The sequence below is a fragment of the Manduca sexta genome, chromosome 12 (assembly GCF_014839805.1).
Source record: "Manduca sexta isolate Smith_Timp_Sample1 chromosome 12, JHU_Msex_v1.0, whole genome shotgun sequence".
NCBI classification, from domain to species: Eukaryota; Metazoa; Arthropoda; class Insecta; order Lepidoptera; family Sphingidae; genus Manduca; species Manduca sexta.
This window is the reverse complement of record NC_051126.1, coordinates 2,372,423-2,384,103: the sequence shown is the minus strand read 5'-3', so window position 1 is coordinate 2,384,103 and position 11,681 is coordinate 2,372,423. Positions and strand designations below refer to the sequence as shown.

The 11,681-nt window shown below is 34.0% G+C and overlaps 3 protein-coding genes across 3 annotated transcripts; 1 reads left to right on the top strand and 2 right to left on the bottom strand.

Annotated features, from left to right (window-relative positions):
* The first annotated feature begins 3,021 nt into the window (after positions 1–3,021).
* Positions 3,022–3,671, top strand: LOC115448688 (40S ribosomal protein S24). The gene is made up of 2 exons (XM_030176200.2): positions 3,022–3,169; positions 3,280–3,671. The coding sequence occupies exons 1-2, from the start codon at positions 3,120–3,122 to the stop codon at positions 3,626–3,628; spliced, it is 399 nt and encodes a 132-aa protein (XP_030032060.1). The 5' UTR covers positions 3,022–3,119; the 3' UTR covers positions 3,629–3,671.
* Positions 3,672–5,289: 1,618 nt separating this feature from the next.
* Positions 5,290–8,946, bottom strand: LOC115448690 (zinc finger protein 433). The gene is made up of 8 exons (XM_030176204.2): positions 8,655–8,946; positions 8,056–8,194; positions 7,694–7,820; positions 7,332–7,465; positions 6,981–7,090; positions 6,510–6,738; positions 6,083–6,165; positions 5,290–5,541 (listed from the first exon to the last, which is right to left on the bottom strand). Exons 1-8 carry the CDS (start codon positions 8,768–8,770, stop codon positions 5,439–5,441), a joined length of 1,041 nt encoding a protein of 346 aa, XP_030032064.2. The 5' UTR covers positions 8,771–8,946; the 3' UTR covers positions 5,290–5,438.
* Positions 8,947–9,068: 122 nt separating this feature from the next.
* LOC115448675 (lactosylceramide 4-alpha-galactosyltransferase) lies at positions 9,069–11,574 on the bottom strand. Its single transcript, XM_030176181.2, has 3 exons — positions 10,385–11,574; positions 10,053–10,177; positions 9,069–9,701 (listed from the first exon to the last, which is right to left on the bottom strand). Exons 1-3 carry the CDS (start codon positions 11,089–11,091, stop codon positions 9,469–9,471), a joined length of 1,065 nt encoding a protein of 354 aa, XP_030032041.2. The 5' UTR covers positions 11,092–11,574; the 3' UTR covers positions 9,069–9,468.
* Positions 11,575–11,681: the final 107 nt, after the last annotated feature.

Here is an 11,681-nt window from a genome sequence, read left to right as displayed (position 1 = left end):
CCCCACTCCGCCAGTTCCTAAAGAATCCATAGCCAGAAGGGGTAAATATGGTATGAGGTGCGGGTCGTGCTGAACTGGTTTTCAGGGTGGAAAACTGCGTATAATGACGTCAGAAATAAAGTTACGTATGAAAATATATCGAGACTAGTGTTGGACTCTTTTGTAATATTAAAATAGGTTCTTGTTATTGTTACAGAATATATTGTATCGCATATTCATCATATATGAAGTGGCAGAGATTAACCGCCCGTACACCTGCCACTACAACTCCTGCAAGCAAGGACCGACTGGCACGCGGCGAAGTTCTGCGAGGGTCCGGAAGTATTTATCAGTTTGCCTTCTAATACAAGCCAAGACACAAGTCTTGCAGCTACCGAATTTTCTGCATCAAGAATGGCTTATGGTAGGACATTTTCAGTTTCAAACAGGCTGCCTTTATTATGCCGATTGGTGGTGGTGGATAATCATCTTTCGCCGGTTGACAAGCTATCCTACTCTACTTATTATCAGGTTCCTTGGGATCCCTTTATTGTCCGCATATAGAAGAAAACACACTCACACATACACATGCATGCAGGCAGCGAACCACGCACGAACACACCCGATACATCCGGGGCTATGTTGTTTCCGATAAGACTATAAAGTTTACTCTCCTATCATTATGAAAATCATATTTATTTTCAATAATAAGGTGATAAATGAAAATGGAACGAAACGCCAAGACGATGTACCGCAGGATCAAACCTAAGACAAACTCCTCTGAGTTATATGCCTAAGAATTTGGAGCTACGAGCAATCTGCCGACCTGCACTAGTCCAGTGTGGTGGACTAAGCCCTTAGCACTTTCTAGAGAAGGGGAGACCCGTGCTCAGAACTGGGACAGTATCTTTGTACTATGTGAAAGTTTATGAACATGTTTGATATTTATCGAAAATATTAATTATAATCGCTTAAAGTTTTTCCGAAATGTAATGAAGATGAAATCTGAAATGCAAAATAGGAAAAATATATATTTTTAAGTGGTGTGATCGTAGAAATAGTCGGACTGACTCCGCTGATTATAATATTTATTTATTATTTATTTCATACCGTTATTGTACATCATAAACAAAACACTGTGCTTAATATTAAAACAATAAAGGTTGAAAGGAGGTACAATTGGCGATCTCATTGCTCGAGGCAATCTCTTATGGAATAACCATTGGATGGAATAAGAGAGAAATTATAATTATTTTTATTTTGCTTTTAATTTGTTCTAACCATTTACGGACTATATTTCGGTAAACAGTGAATTAAATACCACCTTGTATACATATATATATATTTGACACACAGACAAAAGTCTTGAATGAACATTATTAATATTTGTGTTGATTTATACTCATTACAGACTATAGGAAACACTCTCTGTTCTTATTGAATAATACTTTGTCCCATCCCTAATACAGACATTTCAGTATAACACAATTTCGTAAGCAGTGCAGTAGTTTGCCGGCGCCTTTTAGTCTGGTTGTCAAAAGAAAACTAAAGGGACCTTTTTGTTCAAATATAATGTTAATTGCGTAGCTGTTAGTTCAGACAGTATGTTTGCTATGCGAAAAGTTTCAGGCGTTACTATGCTACAAGGGCGGGTTTAATATTTAGTTATACTACTTAATTGTATGAATTTTAAATTTATTATCCATATAAATTATATGAGTATTATAGTTAAGAGAAATTAAATTATTCTTTATTTTTAGTAAATTACAAATCGACGACTATAAGTCTACTAATCTTAAGACCATGGGGGATCGCTTCTCAGAATAAAACACGACAAAATAAAATGTGGCAAGAATGTAGCAATGCAATCCACTTTAGATATTATGTATTATACCTTGTGCTGACGTAAAACCACCCTATCAATCCCCAAGTGTCATTAGCCAATATTGACATTATCTGCGGCTTGGTAGTGTTTCCTTGACATTTTATAACATTAAGTATATAATTTATTATTATACAAAAGAACCTGCGCCACGTCTGTCTCTTTAAACGCGATTAAATCCATTACTCACGAACAAATTTCGATTTAATTTTGTTATAGATGTATTTTTAACCTTGGTAAAGACACGTGTACCTTTTATCCCAAGAAATATATAGCCTGCCTTTTATCCCGGAAAAACCCTTTCATGCGGGCGAAATCGCGAACAAAAGCTAGTTAAGAAAACACATATTTTAGTAACGGGGTATTTACTCCAGGTGACTTTGGAAAAATTTCATCTTGCATGTATTCTATATTTTAACACAGGTATATAATATAGCATAGGGAGAATATTAACCCAACTTTACGAGCATAGCCATCTATATAATATTGGTAGTACCATGCTTACTGTGTGTAATAACTTTAATTAATATTATTATGTAAAATAATGTATTTTCATGTAGTAGCGCCTGTCGTCTTCTGAGACAAAATATTTTATTATATTATTCATTACATTTTATTGCTATGCGATAATTGTAGGCGTTGATCGCGAGTACATGATACTAATTACCTAAAATTAAATATAATTTATTGCATAACATTAAAAACTTATATTTTTTCCTAAAGCCAAGGGCACCCGCCATAATATAATCTTTTCAATTAATTATCAAAATAAAAATTGTAGCCTGCGTGCTCAACTCTAATTATTCATTTATGAGCCGACATTGATGGACATTAAAACCTTATAAACATATAGATATAGGGCACCTAGTTACTTTTAATACATTTTCTCAAACTATTATATTTTGGCAACTAATTATAACGTATTTTAACTAACGACATATTTATATACGCGGGTATCCAGAATTTGGTTCGAAAATCAAAAATCACCACCATTTGACATGATAAAAATAAATTTTGAGATGTTCAAAAATGATTATAAAATATTTTACTTTGAATTCCAATTATAGTATTTTATAAATAAATTGGTATAATTAAAAATATTAGCTTTATAATATCCTTTCTTTAAAACCATAGACTGTAGAATTCCGTGGAAGTTTTTTTTTTTAATTTGACATTGGCAACACTGACACGTTCTTTTTCTCCTGTAAAGTGCGGAGACACGTGCGTCTATACGCCGAAATCTCAAAAATAATTAAAAATGAGTGAAGGTACAGCGACTATTCGCACGCGCAAATTCATGACCAACAGGTAAAGTTGTAAATTGTGTAATTCCGTCGCCAATCGCGTTTCTATTGCCGAGAAAATGTTTGTGCACAACTTGACAGGTTATGTGTGACAACGTTTTGTGGTTTTCGTAGATTGTTGGCGCGCAAGCAAATGGTGTGCGATGTTCTGCACCCGGGCAAGCCGACCGTCAGCAAGACCGAGATCAGGGAGAAGCTGGCCAAGATGTACAAGGTGACGCCTGACGTTGTGTTCGTGTTCGGTTTCAAAACCAACTTTGGTGGTGGCAAATCGACCGGATTCGCGCTCATCTACGACACCCTGGACTTGGCTAAGAAGTTCGAGCCCAAGCACAGGCTGGCACGCCACGGCTTGTACGAGAAGAAGAGGCCCACACGCAAACAGCGCAAGGAACGCAAGAACAGAATGAAGAAGGTGCGCGGTACAAAGAAATCCAAAGTAGGCGCGGCCTCCAAGAAGTGATGTGATGGTTAGGACTGTAAGTAAATAAAAATACAAAAAAATATTTTGTTGTTTTTGTGTTCCTCATGAGTAGGCATTGATGAGAGCATGTCAATAAGTATCACAGTTCCCATATGGGAATGAGGTATTTAAAACCTTAAAGAATGCAATGTGTAGTTTTGTAAGTAACTTTAAATATTCAAAGTGGAACAAAATGAAGTTTTTACACTTCACCCACACTTCACATTCATTTTTCAATTAAAGCTACCATTTCAAAATATAGTTAATAAATTTTAAGTTCTTACTCAAATGATCCAAATATTAAGTCAGTAAGTAAATGCTGAAACAAGTTATTAGTTGTACAATGAACTGCTAAAACTTGACCCCATAATGTCAATTTTATTTTTTACCTATTCCAGTAACATAATTTTATACACTACTCTAGTGTTGCAATATTTGAACTGTGAATGGAGCTTTCAATATTTTCTAGACAATACATTGCAGACAGTTACTATCATGCAGCATCAGTGGTGGTAATTCTATACAATAATAATATCAGCCCTGTATTATATATTGGCCCACTGTTGGGCACATGCCTCTTCTACTACTGAGAGGGATCAGGCCTTAGTCCACCATGCTGGCCTATTGTGGATTGGTAGACATCACACACCCTCAAAATTCCTATAGAGAACTTCTCAGGTATGCAGGTTTCCTCACAATGTTTCCCTTCACAGTTAAAGCAAGCGACAATTCACAAAGAATACACTCATAATTTTTTAGAAAAATTAGAGATGTGTGCCCTTGGGATTTGAACCTGCAACATTTGTCTCAGTCCGTTCCACAACCAACTAGGCTATTCTATACAAGCTGACGAAATATCTTAGTAACAATGTGTTTTCACTGGGTTATTTTAAAGAAATATTTATCTTGCCACATAAATAGAATTGTAAGCATAAATAAGTCACTGAATATTGTTGATAGTGTATTGTCTTGCATAAATACAATTGTAAGCAGGAATGTCTCAATTTACAGTGAGAAATCATGAAGGGAACTCCATCAGTTGCAAATGGTGAAATATTCCAAAAAGGAACCGACAAAACATATAGGTGCTAATATACATGAATACTGTCTGAAAATATTTCTAATGATAATTATATTCTACATACAGGGAAGTCGGGGTTATGGACCCTTCGCCATAACCCCGTGACTGTTGTCATGTTATATAAAATTGGGATTTGCAACCCAAAGTAAAGCAATAGGCTTTAAAGCATTCTTTGCCAATATTTTTAATGGTTCATGGGACTGAAGAAATGTTAAATACCTAAATGCCTACTTTTTTATATCTGTACCACCCTTAGGTTGACTGGGAGAGAATGCCTTCAGCATTAAGTCTGACGATATACATGTTATGTATGAAAGGTGCATAAATAAATTAATGATGTCTGACTGCCTATTTCTTTGAAGGCACACATTAAGGGTTCATGTGTTGTAAATGATTACTGGAATGCTGACTGGCTGACTGATGACATCAGCCATTTGCAATCCACTGCTGGGCATAGGCTTCTCACAAGGGTGTAATATGACTGGTTTATTTTACCAAGTTTTTATTCCATGCTAGCATATTTTAACAGTAGTGATTGCATGGCATAAATGACTATCCTAAAGTGAGAAATACAAAAACATACTCAACACTATACATTTATTTCTGTCATTAGGAAGCTACAATACATCAAAAAATAAAAATAGAGATCATTTAATTTTAACTTCATTTGACAACAGAGTAAGTATATAAAAACTGAATATTTTTCAATGTGTGTTTCATCATTATGGTTTAACTTCTCAGTTCCTCTTGTTGTTTTAAATACGTAGGTAATGTTCCTGATCTCATTTTGGGGCGATTGTGTACTCTCCTCTCATGTCGGCATATCAACTTCCTGCAAAGTAATTAGGAGGTAAGTATAATATTTTTTTTCAACTTCTGATTAGGAATTGGGAAACTGGGAATCATGATACTTGGGTCTATTGTTAGTTGAGCCTAGACCATCTATATTTAATCTGCAGCTTGCTGTTGGATGCAGTTCGCAAAACTTCTAAAAGTGGACCATCAAAATTAAAGATATACAAAAACTTAAGAAAGTTTCTCAAGTCCACCTATACTTGAGGTATATGCTTATATTATAAGTATAAAATCATTCAGTTTATAATTGTTAACACTATTAATATAAATAAAACATTCAATGATAATAACGTTTTACGAGAGTCAAGTCGGTCACTGGTCAATAAATTTATGTTGTGGCTTGAGATACCATAACTAAAATGTATGCAGTATGGCTATAAAAAAGTTTGAACATAGCAATGATTTTTCAAATATAATTTGGTGAAGATCTGATCCCACTGTGACTAGGGTCAGATAAGCGAAATATATGTTGTTTAATTAGTTTAGTACAGTGCTCAATAAAAAATATTATAATTTACCTTGTTGCAAATGCTTTTCCACAAGTGTTACAAACATGGGGCTTGGCTGTGCTGTGTTGTGATGCAATATGATTCCGTAAAGACTGAAAAATAAACAATATTGTTAGTCTAGCTCACAAAATATGTTGTACATACTTGATAGCATAAAACAAAATGCACTAATTGAGACTATGCTATTTTGAGGATCTATTAAATTATTATGCCATAATAAGCAGTAATATTCTGGCATTTAACAATATTTTTTTAAGAGCAATAAATACTTGTTATACTGAATATCTTAGGGCCTGACACTTAGGCGATAGTCAATTATAATTACTTAAGTTTTATGACGACTCAGAAAAGTCATGTTATAATAAGTGTGGTGTAAACTAGGCGGCGGATTAGGGGCAATCTCATTAGATATATCACATCACTTGGAAAACACTACCTGCTTAAACCGAAAGCTCTTCTCACAATGTGGGCAGTGGTAAGCGGGCGGTCGGTGCGTACGGCGATGAGAGGCGAGACTCGAAGCGCTCGGAAACGAAGCGCCGCACGAGCAGCACAGCGGACGCGCGCCCGAGTGTGTGCGCGCGTGCACAACCAGCGCGTACGGCGTGCGCGCGCGGTAAGGACACTCCGCGCACGCGTACACCAGGGACCCGTTGTGGACTAGCCTATGACCAATACAACCTTTATATGCTAAGCTACGGAATACCCTGCTGTTATTTACCAATGGGCTTTTAAAATTTGTTTAGGTTTGGGTTTGTTTAATCGATAAGGAGTAATCTCTGAAAAAGCTTTAGTTGGGATTCTTAGTGTGCTAGTGTTCGGAGATAAATTACGGTTCATTTTCACCCGAAAAAGAGCATCAATGCAGGCAATATTGCAAGCAAAAGTTACTCTATTGAAAACTTACCCATGCCTTTTAAGTCTCGCCAACGTCTTAAACTCCATACCGCATGTTTCACAAATGTAGAATTTCAATTGACAGCAGGATGATTGGTTTTCATGCTCAATGAATTCAGACTGAAAATGAATATATAGAATGTAGTGATGTAATTGGTTGTTATTAAGATACTTTACTGTCAGATAAAGCTGAACTAAGCTATTTCTACTATGAAATTGCTAATACTCTGTGTTCAAGCACACTGTGCATCCTCATAATTTATTTTTGTGAATACAGGTACAAGTGTCTAATAATTTCATTACAATAAAAACTATCATGCCGAATGTATTCCGAGTCATTTACAGTCATATAAATTCTCACCTGGACATCAAACCTCCGCAAACATTTTCCACAAGACCATCTTCGTGCAATCTTCCCTTCCTTTTCCACAAAGTGTCCCCCATGAGCGTTGTATGATGACTTTTCCTCATCAAGTCCTAACGATGTGTTTGCAACTGCAAATGGATAATATTTGAGGGCCTAATACTTTTACAGTATGCACTGCCAACAATTATTTGTTGAGAAATCTCTGATTTGGCTGCCATACCTCACTCATTTCATGTAAAACATATCAGCAATTATACAATTTATATCTAAATTGAAATTGGCATAATGTACCAATACTCAAAATGAAATAAAGATTTACATCCTTAATTATTTTTATAAATTACTTTTAACCATACCCATTTCTAATTCCTGTTGTAATCTCCACTGTGTGGCCTCAGCAGTTTGTCTCAGTCTATCAGCATCTCTCAGTGTAGATTCACAGTCGCTGCATATATGTTGTGGTTTGCCATCATTCTCTGATACCTGTAAATATATTATTGTAGATGCCATTGTCTGTCTAATTCAAAAATCTAGCTGCATGTTTACTGCACTGTTGTTATCCACTTTGAAGGAAATTGTCTTCTATCAACTACCGCTGTGCTGTTGTATCTATGCAAAGTATGACCACTCTGAGGTTCCAGGTTAGAATTCTCACTCCACTTACCATCAGGTGCAGAGGGGTCACTTTGGTGTGTACATACAAAAAAACTATATATACCTCAACACCAAGTATATGCTTGATGCTTTTAACCATGTCATAATCTTTGTCATTATTAAAGATCGATGTTGTCCCAGGTTTTAGACATAGCCGACATGTTTTATTTGTATTTTGTGCTTCAATTATTTTCTTAAGGTACCTGAAAAATTAATATATTACTTTACCATAACTAATACTGATAAATTATTGTGACATATGTATGTATGTGTTTCATTTACATGATGTAAAAAATATATATTTTTAGGTGTTAGGCATTTGAGAGAATTTTTAGGAATTTGAGAAAATTTTATATTCAAAACAAATATATTCATAATCGAACCTGCAACATTTTCTTTCACTATAAGTTAAACCTGTTATTTAATTTTAGTAAATACTTCAAAATTTTTCTTTATTGAAAATTATGCATATTCCTAATTATATTTAATAGAATGTATAAGGCATAATTCATTTAATAATACTGCTTCTCAGTTAGTTCCTCATAACAGGCATTAAAAAAAGTTTTTTTTTTATTGTAATTCCTTTACTATTTAGTGTAGTAGATATTATGTCTTGTAAGTACTAAGAATATAATAATAAAAGTACCAAAGTAACATACTTACTTTATAATTTTTAAAGATTTCTCTGTAGTTACCGCTTTCAATAATTTAATTTTTTCAAATTCTTCTTTACTTACTTTAACTGAAGTCAGTTTTCGAGCTAAGATTATAGACGTCATTATATTCCCATATAATTTTCTTGTGAAACTCTTGTTTCTACTTTAGATAATATTTCCCTCAATAATTCAGAAAATTGAGAATTCTGAGCTTTTCTTTAGAAATAAAATATAAAATTCTCAAATATATACTTTTCCCTTGCTATGAAATGATTGACATTTGACAACTGATAAGAATGATCGTTTAGTTATTCCTTTCATGTAATCAGCAAATATAACATTTTAATATAATGTATTAAATAGAATCTTAAGTTTTAATGGCAAATAGCCTAATAATATTAAGCATTTTATTTATTTTGTATTAAAAGTTTGAGGATAAACGTAAAAAAATATTCAATATTTTCAATATCAAGTTTACTATAACCTAAGGCCGACTGTATCATAGTGAGAGAAAAAAACAATGGTGTTATAAATTTCAAATATTATACTGTGTAAAATAAATTCAATTTTCCAGTATTATATATTAGTCTATGAATTCAATCAACCGAAATAGCTAGGTACGACGTGCGTGTTTCAATAGACTGGTTCTACTTTAGAATAGAGCTATTAAATAATGTACCTTATTGTTATAACATGTTTATACTTTTTAATTTTAATTCAACACAGCGTGCAAGTTACCACCTACCTAAATGATAAAATATTTTTTAAGAAAATCCTAATCACACTGTTATGGAAATATACATAATAAACATTTAGACGTATTAAATGCCGTCCTCGCCAAACATTTGGCCAAACGTTTTGTATATTCTAGGACAAAATCTTCGCGCCAATCTAGCATACGGTGAATCCTTATGAATAATGGCTCCTTTAGTTTTTTGATTCCACATGTGATGTGTATAGACCCCTCCAACTCGCAAATGCCCTTCTCGCAAATAAACTTTACTTTGGAAATCGCCTACTGGATAAAATAGCGTGGGATCGAACACGTTGAAGTCTGGAACAATTGGATTTTTACAGTGTTTATTATGCGTAGTTTGTTTTGAGAAGCGGAGTTGGGATTCGCTATAGTTTTCCAGATTTGTCCCTGTTTGATACATATGAAATACTTTTTTTTTAAATTTCGTGTTAACAGTAATATTATAGGTGCATCTAAGATAACCACGATTCGCCAGAATATTACGATCCCATGATACCTACAGCGTGAGTTCATCGGTATAAAGTATATGCAACCAAATTATTGTGTTTATTATCTCAGACAGGAAAAATTATTGCTCTGCCTCAAAGACTTAACATTTCATGACTTTCATAAACACGCTATCATTAAACTAAGGCATTTTTATATTACCTTGGCAAGTTCTTGCAGACCAGTCCACAGGTTTTCGAGGAGTGCATTTCCTCCGAAATACTCTGGTTACTGTATCAGATCCTTTGTAAGACCAATCATTCGGTACAAATGTACTGTTAATTTCTCTGCAAGCAGCATTTTGTAGAAATCAAACCTTTTCTGATAGGTTAAACACAGTATTATAAAAATAAACTCCATTATTGTCACTAAATGCTTAAAATACCTTGATGGGCTACTTACTTTACTATACGAGATTATATTGTATTAACTAAGAAATATGTCTTGTCTCTTTTTAGTTCAAGGCTTAAAGGATATTTCACAAATTTACTTACCTCAAAATAGCTTCAGAGAAATTCCTTCCGACATCATCTCTTGCAAAAGCTAGTATCGCTGAACCTATGCTATTGGCAGTCTCCCGGGCCACCCAGTTCTTCGGCAGCGAATCGAAGGATCTTACCACAATCACATCAAAATCTAAATAAACCCCGCCCCAAGTCCGTAATGTTTCAAATCTTAGTAAATGCGAAAGTTGTTCTGCAGGGTATATACTTTTATTGATAATTTTGTTAGCTAATTGACTGAATTTTTTTATTTTCTTGATGTCTATTTTCATTAGTTTTACATTATGGAATCCTTTTAAAGTTGTCAAAGAACTCATGTTCATTGTATCAGCTGTTATTGCGTTGGAAAAAAGAACATTTATCTGCCATTTTGAATGAGCTTTCGCGGCTGATTCCACTGCGCACGCTTCTCTCGAATTTAATCCGTTTCGGCACGATGTTTCAATAAAATAAATAGATTTCTCTGGAGGTACGTGATCTTCTAAAGACGGTAGAACATCAGATTTATTATTGTAGACGCAGGATATATTATTATTCAGCAGCGACGATTGCCAATAATACATTTCTGAGTCAGATGCAATATCATCTATGTTTTCTTTGTACATTGTTAAGTAAATAATTATTAAAATTATACAGGAGAAAGTGTTTAGTACAAAATATTTTTTTGAAATACAATTTAATTGCTTATTTTTATTCATAATTTTACTACGTCTTTACTTTTTAATTTACGTTACTAGATATCGCTAGATGTTTATTCGTCTGTGCCTAGAATACTAATGTCATATAGGAGTTTAGGCCGTCTGTAATTTCACAATTGTAAATATTTTGGACACATGTTTGTAAACCACTTTGTTAGGAATGGAGAGGAATTTGCGTTACTTAAGCAAGCATGTTTTCAAATCTTTTATATCCAGATTCTTTTTCATTCGTTTCTTCATTTCGATATTAACATTTTACGTGATAAAAATCGCCCAGCAGATAATGTAATTATGAATTTTATTAACCTCGAGCGGAATTTGTTGGTATTTTAATTTACACGAGTAACAAACTCTACAAGAATAAACTTATTCATCATTGTTTGGAAAATATTTTTTTACGGATTCTAAATGCCCTTATACAATTGAGGCACACTGGGCGAACAATATACAAGTTTTATGTGTTAGTCTGTGTGTGCCGCACAATTAAGTAAGAATAGGACTATCCTATTATTTACGGAATGTATGGTCACAGTACGTAAACACCAAATTTTGAATAATTTCATTTCCCAACAATTGAGGATACAAATAAC